The following is a 19,075-nucleotide window of genomic DNA, read 5'->3' on the forward strand; positions in this document are numbered from 1 at the left end:
TAGGGTTATCCAAAATCATCCTAGAAGGGGTGCCCAATAAAATCTTTAACAGGAAGTGAGTTATGGACACAATTCAAAATGGCCACCAAAACAGTTGACAGTTGACTCAAAAGACACCAAAATAATCTCCAAAAAGCATACAAATTGGGTCAGCCTAAGACATCCTAGAAGGGGTGCCAAAAACAATCTTGAACAGGAAGTGAATTTTGACTAAATTGAACGCCTACAGTGTTATTGGTGATTGACTCAAAAAGCCTATAGAATCTCATAGAAGCATACATATGTCCCTTGGGTCTTCCTAAGACATCCTAGAAGGGGTCCCCAAAGGAATCCGAAACAGGAAGTGAGTTGTTGACTAAATTGAAAATGGCCGCCTGTTGTCGATTGTCTCAAAGACAACTAAAGAATCTCCAAAAAGAATAACATTTGGCACACATGTCCCTTGGGTCACCCTAAAACATCCTAGAAGGGATGCCCAAAATAATCTGAAACAGCAAGTCGGTTATTGACAAAATTTAAAAATGACTGCCAGATGATGAAAAAGACACCTAAAGAATTTCATAAAAGCATGGAATCTGGTACAAATGTCCCTTGGGTCATATCGGTGCCGGAAGTTCTTCAAAATAGGAGGTCTGGGGTGCCAGAGTTGTCTGGTCGCTTTTACTCTGAAACCCATGACCCGGAAACAATCCACTTTACTTTACATTGCTAGCTTACATTGCGATCGTTTTAATTTATACGATATATGATCCAAAAAGTGTTCATATTTCGCGGGAGAGACGGATGAGGAGCAGAAATGAAGCGCCAGTATATCGATCCGTTCAATCATAACCACGGAGAGCGCCCTGGATTAGGAGAGACGAGCCATTTTTTCCGCCGCGCTAACAGCTAAATCAACGGTAAGCTAATTTGAGTGCAGAGCGTAGCATACGGTAGCCGAAAGGTCGAACTGACAAAAAAAAGAAGGAAAAACACTATGACGTGTGGCAACGTCCTATGTACGGAATCGGTTAAACAGAAAGTGAGTTTTTTGCTAACTTCAAAATAACCGCCTAAAGCAGTTTATGCTTTTATGACGTCTCTTCTTTTGCATCTAGTGCTCCTTCCTAAAAGGGATTATTTGTTCATTTGTTTATTGAACTTTTTAGGAAGGGACCATGATGAAGAAATTCTAAATGGCTGTATACAGTAACTGTTGACAACTGCCGTCTGCATAACCTGGCATATTATGTTTACATTTACACTACATCATCATATTTTCTTTTACTTTACTCTTTGAATCTTCTTTATTCATCTAACTGCATATCTTTATTTATTGTACTCAGCATTTTTGCTTACTCTGAATATTGTTATTTTACTCTCATACAAGCAACAAATCTTGTACGCGCACTTTTTAGGGTGTATCTCACGATCTCAGAAGGGGTGCCCAAAAATGTGGACACATTCAAGGTTTTTTTTAAAGGAAAGGAAAAGAAAGATCCAAAATGGCCACCAGAAATGACCTATTATTTCTAAAGGTGATACATGTTGAAGAAATTACATTTACACATCATCATATTTATTTACTTTTCTTTACTTTACTTACTTTGAATCTGTATTCATCTAACTCTGCATATCCTTATTTATTTTACTCAGCATCTTATCTTACTCTGCATATTGTTATTTTACTCTCTGCTTCTCTGCATCTTATTTATTTTCCACTCTACTTTGGACTCTATCTTCTTATTTATTTTCTTCGATGTGCTATTTCACAATTACCAGCACATTGACATAATGCTGTGCAAGGTAACCCAGCATCGCAGCACCTACACTTTCTCAAACAGAGGGGCTCAGCTTTGCAGCAACACTTGAGGAATTCTCTACAAACTATTTTTCAGGAGATGGTAGAGCTTCCATAGGTACAGCTTCTGGACCAAAATTCAGATTGGTAAACAATTTGAGGTGCAGCCCATGTGGGAGAGACATTTTTGAGCAAACGGGTCCTTCCTTAGAGATCATTGACATTTTCAATGTCAGTTGTCTTGCCATACAGAACACAGGTGTATATTTCAAGCACTGCCAAACTGTTTCTGCCTAAGCACTCCAAAAGGTTTAAGCATAAGTTTTCTTTTGTATCACATGCTTTAGTTTAGGTGGTCATTTTTAATTTAGCCAAAAACTCACTTCCTGTTTAAGAAATTTTGGGCACCGCTTGTAGGATGCTAAGATCACCCAATTGACATATGCACCACATGTCATGCTTTAATGAGATTCTTTAGGTGTCTTTTGCATTATCAACTGTTGCATTATCAATATTGTCAACTGTATATGGCCATTTCCACTTTAGTCAATTACTCACTTTGTGTTTCAGATTATTTTGTGCACCCCTTCTAGGATGTCTTAGGATGACCCAAGGGACATGTGTGCCAAATGTTATGCTTTTTGAACATTATTTTGGCGTCTTTTGAGTCTAGAGGGGCGGGTCGCGCCTCAGAAATGCGCGCACCCTGATTGGATCTCATCGATCTGTCCGTCACCCCCGGCCCCTCCTCTCCCCCCTAGTGCAGCGCTACGTCACATCATTTAGAGCGACGCCCACCCGGAAGGGTTGACTCCCACTTTTAGACTGGTTCAGCCCACGGCTTTTTCCAGGCTTTCATCTTTCGCGCAGACGAAATGAAAGCCTGGGTATCGAGGCTACACTGTAGGTGGCCATTTTCAATGTTGTCAATAATGCACTTCCTGTTTAAGATTTTTCTTTCGGCACCCCTTCTGGGATGTTTTAGGATGACCCAAGGGACATCTGTACCAAATGTCATGCTTTTATCCGCCGCGTAACGATTCCGACAATAATATCCCCTACTAGACAGACAGAAAGCACACACACTCTCACACACACTCTCTCACGGCCAAGCTACAAGAGGCAATTTTGCGCGCGTGCGTATGCCTTTACTCCGCGCGTACAGTGCGTTTGGATAGGACCAATATATGTCAATGATACCAGCTACACCAGACGCACGGATACCGCGGGCCATCCTACGCGTGCTCTAAAAATACGAACGGTTCTAATTATTTTACGTGCGTATAATGCCCCCATGCGCGCGTATCTATATATCCTCCCGGAAGGTCCCGCACAAACCTGCCGCACGTCTGACAGATCGATGTAGCCGGGGCATTTGGCTTACGCACGCACGGTCCGCGCGTTTAGAGTAAACGCGCGAGAAAAGCCTGGTGTAGCTTGGCCGTCACACACACACACTCTCTCACACACACACTCTCACACTCACACATACTCACACACACACATACACACACACACACACACACACACACGAGGTTTGGGTGTCCGCGTGTGCACGTGCACGTTTGCGTGCATTTCTGTCAGTTATCATATAGGAAATGAGCTGACATTAAAGCGCCCTGGAAACTGAAAACATCAAATGACCTTTTTAATAATTATAATCATTTGAATCTCTCCTCTCCTCTCCTCTCCTCTCCTCTCCTCTCCTCTCAGGCCTACGTATACAGTATCTGCAGTGTCCACAATAAACCTTTGGCATTTGGCAGCTACGAGTGTGCGGATATACATTGTTCTGTTTCAGGCTACAGGCTATATATTTAAGGATTAAATTTACTTTGATTTTTTTTTTTTACACCCGTGGCCGGCTGCTGGCCTCATCTTTTAGAGTCATTATGGTTAACCGGCCTGAGCGCTTGCGATCTAAAGTCGGTAGAGATAACAGCCGCGGCAGTGTTTTCCGCATTAGTCCGACACCCTCTACCCCAAACCCCTAACCTAACTCTAGCCTCACAGCACAGCAGACCATGATCTGATGGTCTGGGGTTGACGCTAATGGGCTTGATGGGTGTACTTAATCCCCTCAAAGGTACCGGCAATCACACTTTAATCATTGACCTCCAGAAACCTATATACCTCAGAGGTGACTAGATTAAGCCAATCTAAATATAAGATTGAGAAACTTTAAGTAATTCTAGTAAGACTATAAATCTTATAATTCAACGAAGATGGCGAAAGCAAACATTCTTTGTTCTGTACTCGTATACAATAGTATGGTACAAAACACTGAAGTCCTTAAACCAGAAACCTATCGCCTCACAGGAAAGCCACGGGTGAGTTTTTTTTTTGTTGAAATGATGCGTTTTGGGCTTTTTTGCCTTCATTGATAGACTAGACCTGTACGTGCTGTGTCGGCCACCGGCCTACTTGAGAACGATGCAACTCGGGAACCTAATAATACCCGTTGTCAACTTGTGATATAGCATCCATTTTAACTATCCGCTCCGCACCCCCCTAATATATATACATATGCATATATAAATGATCATGAATATATGAAAGTCACTTTTCAAACTATAGATACATAGTTATACGAGAGAGAGAGAGAGAGAGAGAGAGAGAGAGAGAGAGAGAGAGAGAGAGAGAGAGAGAGAGAGAGAGAGAGAGAGAGAGAGAGAGAGAGAGAGAGAGAGAGAGAGAGAGAGAGAGAGAGAGAGAGAGAGAGAGAGAGCTGTGCAAGGTAACCCAGCATCCCAGCACCTACACTTTCTCAAACAGAGGGGCTCAGCTTTGCACCAACACTTGAGGAATTATCTACAAACTATTTTTCAGGAGATGGTTGAGCTTCCATAGGTACAGCTTCTGGACCAAAATTCAGATTGGTAAACAATTTGAGGTGCAGCCCATGTGGGAGAGACATTTTTGAGCAAACGGGTCCTTCCTTAGAGATCATTGACATTTTCAATGTCCGTTGTCTTGCCATACAGAACACAGGTGTATATTTCAAGCACTGCCAAACTGTTTCTGCCTAAGCACTCCAAAAGGTTTAAGCATACGTTTTCTTTTGTATCACATGCTTTAGTTTAGGTGGTCATTTTTAATTTAGCCAAAAACTCACTTCCTGTTTAAGAAATTTTGGGCACCGCTTGTAGGATGCTAAGATCACCCAATTGACATATGCACCACATGTCATGCTTTAATGAGATTCTTTAGGTGTCTTTTGCATTATCAACTGTTGCATTATCAATATTGTCAACTGTATATGGCCATTTTCACTTTAGTCAATTACTCACTTTGTGTTTCAGATTATTTTGTGCACCCCTTCTAGGATGTCTTAGGATGACCCAAGGGACATGTGTGCCAAATGTTATGCTTTTTGAACATTCTTTTGGCGTCTTTTGAGTCAATCGACAACACTGTAGGTGGCCATTTTCAATGTTGTCAATAATGCACTTCCTGTTTAAGATTTTTCTTTCGGCACCCCTTCTGGGATGTTTTAGGATGACCCAAGGGACATCTGTACCAAATGTCATGCTTTTATCCGCCGCGTAACGATTCCGACAATAATATCCCCTACTAGACAGACAGACAGAAAGCACACACACTCTCTCACACACACTCTCTCACGGCCAAGCTACAAGAGGCAATTTTGCGCGCGTGCGTATGCCTTTACTCCGCGCGTACAGTGCGTTTGGATAGGACCAATATATGTCAATGATACCAGCTACACCAGACGCACGGATACCGCGGGCCATCCTACGCGTGCTCTAAAAATACGAACGGTTCTAATTATTTTACGTGCGTATGCCCCCATGCGCGCGTATCCATATATCCTCCCGGAAGGTCCCGCACAAACCTGCCGCACGTCTGACAGATCGATGTAGCCGGGGCATTTGGCTTACGCACGCACGGTCCACACGTTTAGAGTAAACGCGCGAGAAAAGCCTGGTGTAGCTTGGCCGTCACACACACACACTCTCTCACACACACACTCTCACACTCACACATACTCACACACACACATACACACACACACACACACACACACACACACGAGGTTTGGGTGTCCGCGTGTGCACGTGCACGTTTGCGTGCATTTCTGTCAGTTATCATATAGGAAATGAGCTGACATTAAAGCGCCCTGGAAACTGAAAACATCAAATGACCTTTTTAATAATTATAATCATTTGAATCTCTCCTCTCCTCTCCTCTCCTCTCCTCTCCTCTCCTCTCCTCTCAGGCCTACGTATACAGTATCTGCAGTGTCCACAATAAACCTTTGGCATTTGGCAGCTACGAGTGTGCGGATATACATTGTTCTGTTTCAGGCTACAGGCTATATATTTAAGGATTAAATTTACTTTGAATTTTTTTTTTTACACCCGTGGCCGGCTGCTGGCCTCATCTTTTAGAGTCATTATGGTTAACCGGCCTGAGCGCTTGCGATCTAAAGTCGGTAGAGATAACAGCAGTGTTTTCCGCATTAGTCCGACACCCTCTACCCCAAACCCCTAACCCCTAACCTAACTCTAGCCTCACAGCACAGCAGACCATGATCTGATGGTCTGGGGTTGACGCTAATGGGCTTGATGGGTGTACTTAATCCCCTCAAAGGTACCGGCAATCACACTTTAATCATTGACCTCCAGAAACCTATATACCTCAGAGGTGACTAGATTAAGCCAATCTAAATATAAGATTGAGAAACTTTAAGTAATTCTAGTAAGACTATAAATCTTATAATTCAACGAAGATGGCGAAAGCAAACATTCTTTGTTCTGTACTCGTATACAATAGTATGGTACAAAACACTGAAGTCCTTAAACCAGAAACCTATCGCCTCACAGGAAAGCCACGGGTGAGTTTTTTTTTTGTTGAAATTATGCGTTTTGGGCTTTTTTGCCTTCATTGATAGACTAGACCTGTACGCGCTGTGTCGGCCACCGGCCTACTTGAGAACGATGCAACTTGGGAACCTAATAATACCCGTTGTCAACTTGTGATATAGCATCCATTTTAACTATCCGCTCCGCACCCCCCTAATATATATACATATGCATATATAAATGATCATGAATCTATGAAAGTCACTTTTCAAACTATAGATACATAGTTATAGAGAGAGAGAGAGAGAGAGAGAGAGAGAGAGAGAGAGAGAGAGAGAGAGAGAGGTAGAGAGGTAGAGAGGTAGAGAGGTAGAGAGAGAGGTAGAGAGGTAGAGAGAGAGGTAGACATAGAGTTATACTGGAGAGAGAGGTAGAGAGACATAGAGTTAGACTGGAGAGAGAGAGGTAGAGAGACATAGAGTTAGACTGGAGAGAGAGGTAGAGAGACATAGAGTTAGACTGGAGAGAGAGGTAGAGAGACATAGAGTTAGACTGGAGAGAGAGAGAGAGGTAGAGAGACATAGAGTTATACTGGAGAGAGAGAGAGAGAGGTAGAGAGACAGATAGTTATACTGGAGAGAGAGAGAGAGGTAGAGAGACATAGCGTTATCATTATTGGGGGGGGGGAACTTTTCCACTCTTATTTCCTTTTCATGTAACTCTATGTATAGCTTCAGCATTTGCACAGTCCACAATTCAACAAAATACATTCTGAAAGAAAATCTTTCCTGCTCGCTCTGGTTCTCTCCTCCATATATCTACCCCCCCCCCTGCTAGGTGCATGTATGCAAATGCTCCGCACATTTAAATATTGTGACATGTTGGTGACAAAACCCTATATAGTATAGAAGGCGTCCAGGTGGAACAGCGTGAGAGTTAATGTCTTTCTGCTTTTCCTTTTCTCGGATCTCCATATTTCTCCTCTCCCCCCCTGCTTGATCACACTACTAGTCCAATAATTAAATGGCAGAGGTTGGACAAAATTGGATTTCGTTTCTCACCTGATTCTGACAGGACATTATAGGTCTATAGCCAGGATAAAAAGAAATCTACCCTAAGCTGCTCACTGCAAATACCCTAAATTGCCTTAATCCATGGATTAAGGCAACATTTAGGGTATTTGCAATTTTGCAGTGAGCAGATCAGCTAGTTTTTTTTTATCCTGGCTATGCACCAAATTGACAACCTATTATAAGGCAATATTTTCTAAATTTCATTATGCTTTAAGTTGCATGTGACATGTCAAACTATAGGGGGTTTTCATGATACTGAATCCATTCCAAGCATTAGTTTTGCACAAAAAACATTCCATGCCATGCCGGAAAGGCAGCATTCAGGAGAATTGCTTTTATTCCCCGAAGTCTCTCCTGAACTTGAACACAGTATTTTGCGTTGAACATAATTTGTTTCGAAGTCCATGACGTACACAGCCGCATCTCCACTATAGCTAAGGAGTGCTGCTGCGTTGCACCCCGAAAATAGCTGATCTACAAGCTCTCAACGTTGTGAGCTTGTAGATCTGCTATTTTCGCCAATCTTTTTTTTTTCGTCCAAAAGTGCCCTCTCACGGGATTTCAGCCCCGCCACCTCTAACACACTCTGCATGTCAGTGTTGTTTTTGGCAGCAAATTTCTATTTTAGTTTTAGTCATAGTCTTTGGACTGAAAGTTCATTTAGTTTTAGTCACATTTTAGTCACCTGGAATGTTCTAGTGTTTAGTCTAGTTTTAGTCGACTAAATGTCATAAGATTTTAGTCGACTAAATCTACAGTTGTTTTAGTCGACTAAAATGTATTTTTGCGGGTCTTGATGCCGTCGTAATGAGTGTTTTTACACTTGCTGAAAATTGTGAGCTTGTAGATCGGCTATTTTCAGCATGCAACCAAGTGTAAAATGACTTATACTGGATCTCTCGTCCACTAGTCCCTTCCTAACATTTTAGTCTAGTTTTTATTTGTCAACGAAATTGTCAGTATATTTAGTCTTAGTTTTAGTCATCGTAGCTTAGTTTTTATTTAGTTTCCATTTGTTTTTGTCAGTGAAAATAGGTAGTCGACGAACATTTTTCGTCTTAGTTTTAGTCGACGAAAACAACACTACTTCATGTCCCTGGTCACGACAAAGCGTCAAAAGGCAAAAGCCACGCATTTCGATCTTTGCGGATCTGCTATATACTTTTGCTGCTTTTTAATTTGAATCCTCAGGAGTAACCCGTTTTGGTCATATACTGTGAGGTCTCCACCACCCGACAGAGACGAGTAAATTATGTCTCTCTGCTTTCCTTTTCTTTCTCCGTCCATGAGAGACCTCGTATCTCCATATTAAAAGAAAATATATGTTGTGTTTTCTTTCGTGAACTATATAATGCCCTATTAATGGTGCTCAAAAAGTAGTGAAATCGACCCATCTATACAAGCTCACAACATGTCGCTTGTCGATCAGCTATATTTAAAAAATATATATATATAAAATGATAATAATAAAAAGGGTTGGCCCAGGCCGTAGCGTAACGGTCTGGGCACCGGACTGGTGATCCAGTCGCGGTGTGCCGCGGGTTCGACTCCCGGACCCGACACGGCCTTTACCGCATGTCATCCCCCCATCTCTCTCCCGTTTCCTGTCAGCCTACTGTCTGTCCCTTAAAAAACCAATAAAAGGCGTAAGCCGCAAAAAAAATATCTTTAAAAAAAAAAAATAATAATAAAAAGGGTATATACGGTTTTGGACATACAAGGTTTCCAACGGACAGTGACGCTTTCCTATATCTCTCGCATGCGTCTTGGTTGGTGCCACGCCGGGCTCTCTTATCCACAGCGGCGGACAAAACAAACAGCACAATAAGTCAGCATCTGTATAAATCCCCGTTATCACGGCATGGCAGACAAAATAACAAGATATACATAATGGATAACATTATACAGACCTAAAAAACGGACAAATAGCAGATACAGCGGCTACATAATGGATGTATAGCAGTTGAGCGGGAGAAATAATTTACGAGCAAGAAGTGTGTGCGAGTGAAAGATTAGGACAACCTATGCAGGGCTACCTATACCGTAATCATTTCAATCCAGAGCAATGGAATTTGTTCAACGTTAATTCGAAGGTACTGAGAGAATGGTAGAGAGAGGTGAGAGAGAGAGAGACAGACAGACAGACGGACAGAGCTAATTGCAGGCACTTCATGAACACACATATTTCTTTGTACCCTTTCTAAAGCTCGTTTTTGGTGAAAATAATAGACGATTGGTAAGATGACAGACTTGCGGGAAGTCAATATAACCCGGTGTCACTTCTCCATTGGAATTCGAAGGTCGGGAGCGACTGCCACCGTCTTTTATGTCGCCCCTTTTACTTTGAATGGTGCGTGCGTTCTTTGTTTGAGCTGTGTGTGCTTTTTAAAGTATCCAGACTCACGCCGTCCACGTCACGGCAGGCACGTGTTGCTGCTTCCTGCTTTCACGTTCAATGCGTTGGAAGTCGTCTAACTATCATCTAACTATCTATCTATAAATGCTCTGTCTGTATATGTCTCTCTGTTTGTATACATCTGCACGTCTGTAATCCACGTAACCCGAGAACCCTTCGCCCCCACCGACTTCATATTCGACATGCGCGTTCCACACCACAGCAGGGGGTGCAGTGCCCGGTGTCGAGTCGGTCGGACCCACGGTTGTCCAGAACCGCCCCAAAAAAGGCCTCTGTGCGGGCTCTGGACAGGGCCCCAGCCCAGACTCCATATATGGAGCTGGCCTGTTCTGCATAGACTTCCATGTGGGCACGCCTGACAAAGAACTCCATGTATATGGGCATAAAAGGCCCGTTACTTTTCAGGATTCAAATAAAAAAGTATAACAAGAGTCAGATCTACAAACTCAAAGCGTGTCCTTTCGCGTCTCGTTTCGAGCTTGTAGATCTGCATACCTTTGATGCTTTTTGCGTGACACTGTAGTATTAAGTACAGGGCGTTAGTTTACGGAAAAATCACAACATGTTAAGAATGATATGGAGATGAGAGGGTTCTGTCCGACAGCAACGGAATGCATGCTCCACCCAGGGCCGGGCCTTTACCCATTCTGAACGGGAACCCATTTTGGCGTTAGCATCATGTTGTGCTTTAGCTATTTAAAAATAGCAGACCTACAAGCTCATATCGTGCCACCGAGTGGCGCGATACGAGCTTGTAGGTCTGCTATTTTTGAAAAATCGAAGAACGACTGACATTTTTAGAATCTGATCTCAGGTCAGAATGGGTTCATCAGACCAGTGTGTGTCCAGTGGAAACCTCGTATGAATCTGATCTCAGGTCAGAATGGGTTAATTAATGCATGCTCCACCCCTTCATTCCCAGGCCCGTTGAGAACTCTACAGCTGGGTTCTGTGTATGAACGGCGGCTCCAGGGTTATACATACACGATTTGTTGGAAGAAAAACAAAAGTTTGGAGCTACTAAAATACATGCATTAGAATGAAGACAACTAGCTTTCTATAGCTACTTTTTACTGTGGGAGGGGTGAGGGAAAATGGAAAATGGAGAACATCTATATGAAACAGTCCACGGCCAACGTGTATGATGGGAAAGGATTGTAGGCTGATTCAGGGCACATGTATGTTGGAACAGGGTTATAGGCTGATTCAGGGTACATGTATGTTGGAACAGGGTTATAGGCTGATTCAGGGTACATGTATGTTGGAACAGGGTTATATGTTGGGTACATGTTGGAACATGTACAACAGGGTACATGTTGGAACAGGGTTATAGGCTGATTCAGGGTACATGTATGTTGGAACAGGGTTATAGGCTGATTCAGGGTACATGTTTGTTGGAACAGGGTTATAGGCTGATTCAGGGTACATGTTGGAACAGGGTTATAGGCTGATTCAGGGTACATGTAGGAACAGGGTTATAGGCTGATTCAGGGTACATGTTGGAACAGTGTTATAGGCTGATTCAGGGTACACGTATGTTGGAACAGGGTTATAGGCTGATTCAGGGCACATGTATGTTGGAACAGGGTTATAGGCTGATTCAGGGTACATGTATGTTGGAACAGGGTTATAGGCTGATTCAGGGTACATGTTGGAACAGGGTTATAGGCTGATTCAGGGTACATGTATGTTGGAACAGGGTTATAGGCTGATTCAGGGTACATGTTGGAACAGGGTTATAGGCTGATTCAGGGTACATGTTGGAACAGGGTTATAGGCTGATTCAGGGCACATGTATGTTGGAACAGGGTTATAGGCTGATTCAGGGCACATGCATGTTGGAACAGGGTTATAGGCTGATTCAGGGTACATGTATGTTGGAACAGGGTTATAGGCTGATTCAGGGCACATGTATGTTGGAACAGGGTTATAGGCTGATTCAGGGCACATGCATGTTGGAACAGGGTTATAGGCTGATTCAGGGTACATGTATGTTGGAACAGGGTTATAGGCTGATTCAGGGTACATGTATGTTGGAACAGGGTTATAGGCTGATTCAGGGCACATGTATGTTGGAACAGGGTTATAGGCTGATTCAGGGCACATGTATGTTGGAACAGGGTTATAGGCTGATTCAGGGCACATGTATGGTGGAACAGGGTTATAGGCTGATTCAGGGTACACGTATGGTGGAACAGGGTTATAGGCTGATTCAGGGTACATGTATGGTGGAACAGGGTTATAGGCTGATTCAGGGTACATGTATGTTGGAACAGGGTTATAGGCTGATTCATGTCTTTTTGTCTGGATTTCTCCTAATCACGTCATATTGCTGGCATCGTATATAGACTCCATAGGCTCCATTTGACCTTGCCTGATACGGAGACACGGGTAGACAGACACAGACAGCTCCACGAATCCATATATGGGCATAAAGAGCCCAGTTCTGTGCCAGGCACGTCCAAATATGGAGTCTATATAGTTCACTGTATGACTTTGAATCACGACGTCATATTGATGACATCAAGGTTATCATCATCATCATTGTAAAAAAAGCAGTTCGTCCTCGGATTCTTCACGTTTGCCTGTCGATGAAGGCGTCCCCGTCCTCCGTCCCGGAGCCTCTGAACTACTGCCCATGGCTGCTGATGGCGGAGACCGGCGCCTGCGGCTGCTGTTCTCCGTCGCGGCGCTGGTGGCCATCGCGGCCGGGCTGACGCTCGCCCTGGAGTTCCCCGGGGAGATGGCCAAGCTCCTGGGCCCCAAGGCGGTGGAGCTGATGGAGGAGAACAAGGTCCTGGCTCTGTGGGTGGTCGGTGGGTGGTTACTGGCCCGGGCCGTGGCTCAGTGGTCCTCGGCATCCTTGGAAATCACAATTGACATTAATATAAGCTGTTCCTAGCTCTGTGACTTGACCATTATTACCATATAGGGGGACAATGGGGGTGGGGAACCAGAGACCAGCTTTTGCATTTTCCCTTTGACGTCTCTGACTCTGAAAATGTCTATCTAGTGTGAGTTGCCCACAAGCCGTGAGGCTGCACTGTACACTCACAGTTTAAGTATGTTTATGGCCTATATAGTTTAGTCTGAAGTGAGTGGTGCAACAGCGCCCCCTGTTTGTACACTAAACATAGGGACGGACATAGGGACATTGCTGTTCAAAAACAAAAAGAAGAGAGGGAGGGTCAAGGCAGAAAAGAAGAAAGTGTGAACGCTTTTGCCACAAAAAGTACAAGTAAAAAGTTTCAGATATTTAGTGATTTTACATTTGTACACTCTCAGTGTTAAATTAACATTGATTTTACAATATAAATTTGGGTCCCAGAGATAGAAATGCCATCAAATGTGGCTCCGTATAGCCTAATGCATGTCAAACTGGGGGTCCTTGAAAACGGGTTGAGGATCACTTCTCGTATGGGGGTCCCTGCCATATCTCTTCAAATGGGGGTCAATGGGGGTCAATTTGGGGGTCCTTGACATGAAAGAGTGCGGGAACCACTGGTCTAACATGCTATCTAAATTGCATTAACATTTGCATAAGGCTGCAAGGTCGTCATGGCTATAGGGCAGTCTTCAGATTACGGTGGAAGGATTTGGAGCCAGTCTGCAAGTTAGAACTGCAACAGGGAGTTCAGTTTGTTCCACTGTTTGGGACCCAGAGGGCAGAATGAAGAGTCTGCATGGCTACTAAATTGGCTACTTCCCAAAGAACTGTGTCAATTAAAGGAACAAAGGTTTTATTGCATCAAGCGTGTCCTGGGCATCACAGCTCTGGAGATACGCACCATGGTTCTCTATACTGCAAAAGATAAACTATTAACACAGCTGGAGATGAGTCATTCTTTGGAAGCATGCCAGGTGTAGGCCCACCTAACTGACCCTGGAGGGCTCAGAAGAGGATGTTTTGACCAGTGAATTATTACACAATAATCTATTGCTATTGAAGTGTAGCCAATATAAGCCTTTCCTAATGTACATGCAGTATGTATGTTTGCTTTTTGACGCAATAATGGTCTCAGCATTATATGAGACAGAATAGACAACCAGATGAAAAGACTGGCCACAGTATTCTATGAGAGAGAATAGTAATAAAACATAATAACATACACTGCAGGGTGGGCACTGCTGCCACACTACTTTCTGAAGCAATTTGACATCACACAAATCTCTGCTGTGCATGCGCATATGTAGGAGTGTGCCTGCGCATATGTAGGAGCGTGCCTGCGCATATGTGCGAGCGTGTTTGTGTCAACCTCTGTCCACGTTATGCCCATCTTTGGCCGAGGTCCTCCAGAGACAGAGGTTTGGTGAATTATAGTATACTAGCCCTTACCCGTTGTGAGATATTTCCCCCACCCCCCCTTGTGGCCGCGGGGGGTACTGCTCCCTGGGTGCGTTTTTGCATTTTTAATTCACTAATAAATGCATTATTAATGCATAATTTGTTAAATTGGAAAAGGGGCTTCGTTAAGACCTCCATATTATTATGGTCAATGCCTGTGGGAGTGATTGGTGCAGGCAGTGAGGAGCTACGGCGGTGTTTCTGACACACAGACAGACAGACACACATTCAGACATTGACTGAATTACAGTATGATGATGATAATATTTGTAGTTGGCTTTTGTTGGGTTTGCCCTTTTTCCCTCTACAACAACTCTCAGAAAATAACCGATCTACAAGCTCTGCTATTTCCGGCTAATGTTCCCCATCGCACAAAGATTTGGCAGACCCCCCCTGTAGTTACCCTGAGGACCCCTCTAGGGGTCCCGGGCACCCTTGTTGAAGACCCCTCGTACAGATTAATATAATAGATGACTTAAAAAATATCAAAAGATTAGCTTTGTGACTTTGTTGACGCCATATCGGGCAGTACTGGCGTCATCATGCTTCACGACACAAAGTGTCTTCATATATAAGATCCAACAAAGTCCCCTGCATCGCCAAACCACTCAGCAGTTTGAGGCTTTGAGTCACGTGCACGTGGAAAGCGCTTTTACCGGTAATACTCAACCGAGGCGCTTCACAGGACCCACCCGGAGAAGATAGGACGGTATAAGAACAGAAACACCACTTCGGTCGAAGCGGAACCCCCGAGATGAAACTCGAAGTCCTCCTTAAATTCCTGGCGGTCGCCTTCAGCGGCATCATCTTGGCGGCGGGCGCCTGGATGACGCTGTCTCCGGCCTCCCTCGTGGCGCTCCTCGGTCGCGTCGGCGGCACGCCCGCGGCAGAGCTCGGGGCGCTCCTGAACCTGAGCGAGCCGCTGATGGCCGCGGGGGCGCTCCTGCTCGTCGTGGGTTTCCTGGGCTGCTACGGAGCCGCCAGGGGATGCCGGCCGATGTTGCTCCTGCACTTTGTCCTCGTGCTGATCCTGTTCGCGGCGGAGCTGGCCGGGGCGGTGGCGGCCCTCGGGTTCAGGGACCGGCTGGCCGCCAGAGCCGTGGACGCCATCAGGAGAGACTACGACGACGACGCGTCGGGGCTTCTCGCGCGGTTCTGGACCGCGACTATGGACGTGGTGGGCTGCTGCGGGGTCCACAACTACACCGACTTCATCGGATCTCCGAAGTACGCCCGGTTGAAAACCTTCCCACCTCAGTGCTGCGAGCCCGATGTCGCCCGGGCCTACTGCGATTCACACCTGGCGCACAATGCGTCCGTCGTCGGCTGCCTCCCCAAGACCCGGGAACTGATCTCGGAGAACCGACGTCTGGTCGCAATTGTGGTCATGAGCGTCCTGTACGTGGAGATATGTGCCATGGTTGTCTCCATGATCCTGTACTGCAGGCTTAGAATAAAGAGACTGGCGGTACCAGACACCGCCCCCCACGGGCCACACTGTTGTTCCCATCAGCACCAAACGTATGGCACAGACACTGCTCAGGTGTCTGTTATGGTCACCTGTAAGTGACGCTTGGCTATTGACCGATGCTCCTTTTTCTTTGTATAGTTTTAATAAATCAGCTGGCCAGCTACCGCGATCTAACTTTGTTTTGTTGTGTTCTGTTTGTTTTTATTGTTTTCAAATGTGCGTTTATAATGTATTTATGTTCTGTTTTGATGCCTTTTTATTTTACCCAGGCCCTTTTTTTTATTATAATCTGAGCCTCAAACGAGGAGTGCGTGTGAAATTATTATTGGAACTTGTAAGTTCGCTCGCTTCCGTGTCTTCCTCATTCCAGGAGGGAAATCCTGTAATTCAAGCAATACCTTTTGTTTCCCAAATACAGGGCTTAGCGTATATTCTTTTATTTGTCTGGAAACGTGATTTCTCCGGGGATATCTGGGAGATGCGCTGCTGCTGGGTTCTGTTCATTGTTAAGGCCTGTTTCTGAACAGTACCACGTATACTGTTTCCAAACTGTTTCCAAACACACAGAATGTTCTGCGAAGTTTGAGCATATGAGCAATTAGCATTTGAATAGTAGTTATTTGAGCCGGCGAGCCATCTTCATTCAGGACTACAGATTCGGATATGAAAGACTGCTCTGTTGTGGCTGTTTGGCATCATGCACAATATATTTTCTTCGTCATCACAAAGACCAGAAAGATAATTCTTCACATTCTTAAAAGATTACCAACGATTTACAGCACAACAGTGCGCAGCCATGTCGTTAAGTTCGAAGCGTTCGATCTGCTACTATTCGCTATTTTTGAGGGTCACTTTTGGTGTGTTTCCACACACTTTTTTTCTACACAATCATTAAATTCCACTTGACAATGAATGGAGAATTGTACGGCATAGTCCATCCATCCATCTTCAACCACTTATCCGTAGTCGGGTCGCGGGGGCAACAGCTTCACCAGAGTGCTCCAGACTTCCCTCTCCAGAGCAACATTAGTGACTTCCTCCTGTGGGGGATCCCGAGACGTTCCAAGGTGAGTCAATGTATTTCCTCCACCTGCGACTTGGTCTGCCCCCGGGGGTCTCCTCCCAGTGGGACGTGCCTCGAGGACCTCCCTAGAGGCATCCTTACCAGATGCCTGAACCGCCTGAGCTGGCTCCTTCCCAGGAGAAGAAGCAGCGGTACTCCGAGTCTCGCTCGTGAGACAGAACTTCTCACCCTCTCTCTAAGGGAGATGCCAGCCACCCGTCGAAGAGAACTCATTGCAGCCGCTTGTATTCACGACCTTATTCTTGCGGTTATGACTTATGACCCACACTTCATGACCATATATGTGAGAGTAGGAAGATTGCTTGGAAAACAGAGAGCCTTCTGGCTCTCACCTCTCTTTTCGTCACAGCAGTGAACAATTAAGACCCCGAGATAGTGTCTGAGCAAAGAGACAAAGTGTCTATTTATTTATTTTTAATTTGAATCCTGAAAATGGATATATCAGGTTTCCAACCAACAGACGACGTAAAGCATATCTTTGAACTTGCCTTGTTGTTGAAATGTGCTATTTAGTTCAAATGGCTGGCGGCGGCTCAGGGGTAGAGTGGCCGGATGGATGGGAACCGCAAAGGTTGACAGTTCCAACCCGGGCTCCCCCAGAGTCAGCGTCGAAGTAGCCTCGGAAAACCAGGCGTTTTTATTTCAAGTCTGGAACCGAGTCCACTTCAATACGGCAAAGAGCAGCGCAAACGTCCATCACTCTCTGCTGATTTCTGATCGTCTGCACCTTTGTTAAATTGACGCACACACGTACACACACACACATACACACTCTCTGTCTCTCTAATTAATTAGTCTCATGTCGCGCAGCTGCGTCTAGATTCTCCTGGCGGATCCTGCCGGGAGCCTGCCGGGATGCCATAGAAAGCATAGGTGGACCTCAGGCTAATGTTGAAGTGTCCTTGAGCAAGGACGCCTAATTGCTCCTGATGTGCTGATTGGTGCCTTGCATGGTTTCCGCTGCCATCAGTGCGCGCGCGCGCGCGTGTGTGTGTGTGTGTGTGTGTGTGTGTGTGTGTGTGTGTGTGTGTGTGTGTGTGTGTGTATTAATGGGTGAATGTGATGCACAACCTACAGTATGTATGCCTTGGATAAAGGCGCTATATAAAGGCACCATTTACCATTTAATGAAGTTGCCTATACCAAAGTAGTACATAGACATGTAATGATAAGTAGAGTGTGGAGCTTTAGGAGTTAGTTTTAGGGGTTAAATATATATTTTTGTTTATTTGTTTATTTGTGTTGTCGGTCACAGACGGTCTTCTCCGCTATGGCCGGATCAGGCAGCAAATCCAGCCGCATTAAATGAGTTCTCCATTGTGCTGGCAGAGTGCACGGTTTGGTGCGCTGTGAGCAACTAAGGCATTTGTCCCTGTTTAAGCTTTGCCGTGATCTCTGTTGCTCTGTGGAGTTTGTTGCACTGTTGATTGCAGCGTTGGCTTCCATGCCAAGTGTTGATTGCCGTGTTAAAGTGTGTGACCCATATATATATATATATATATATATATATATATATATATATATATATATATATATATATATATATATATATATATATATATTCCCCTCTCTAAACCTGCAGCCAACACAGCCAGCTGGGTCCTGGGTGTTAACCCATTCTGAACGGGAACCCATTTTGGTGTTAGCATTACGTCATGCTTTAGCTATTTAAAAATAGCAGATCTACAAGCTCATATCGCGCCACCGAGTGGCGCGATACGAGCTTGTACGTCTGCTATTTTTGAAAAATCGAAGAACGACTGACATTTTTAGAACCTGATCTCAGGTCAGAATGGGTTAATCAGACCACCAGTGTGTGTCCAGTGGAAACCTCGTATGAATCTGAACTCAGGTCAGAATGGGTCAACATGTTTTATGACACTGATTATCCACTAGTACCACTCCTCCTCATCTCTGATCCAGTCAATCCCTGTCACTCCTATAGTGAGAATCGTATAGTATCCTTAATTCTGCCACTTCCAGCTCCAGTCTCCTGTCGTTGAATCAGTGCCATGTCCAAGCCGTATACAGCATGGCTGCTCTCGCTATACCGTCCTGTACAGTCAAGGCATTTGATCAAAGT

General features: G+C 44.7%; 1 protein-coding gene across 1 annotated transcript; it reads left to right on the plus strand.

Moving 5' to 3' along the window:
- Positions 1-15,191: 15,191 nt before the first annotated feature.
- Positions 15,192-16,007, plus strand: LOC310877786 (tetraspanin-1-like; the record flags this gene model as incomplete). Its single annotated transcript, XM_083791734.1, has 1 exon — positions 15,192-16,007. The coding sequence occupies one exon, from the start codon at positions 15,192-15,194 to the stop codon at positions 16,005-16,007; it is 816 nt and encodes a 271-aa protein (XP_083647860.1).
- Positions 16,008-19,075: the final 3,068 nt, after the last annotated feature.

The sequence above is a fragment of the Protomyctophum parallelum genome (genome assembly GCF_964188405.1).
Source record: "Protomyctophum parallelum genome assembly, chromosome: 20".
Taxonomy (NCBI): Eukaryota; Metazoa; Chordata; class Actinopteri; order Myctophiformes; family Myctophidae; genus Protomyctophum; species Protomyctophum parallelum.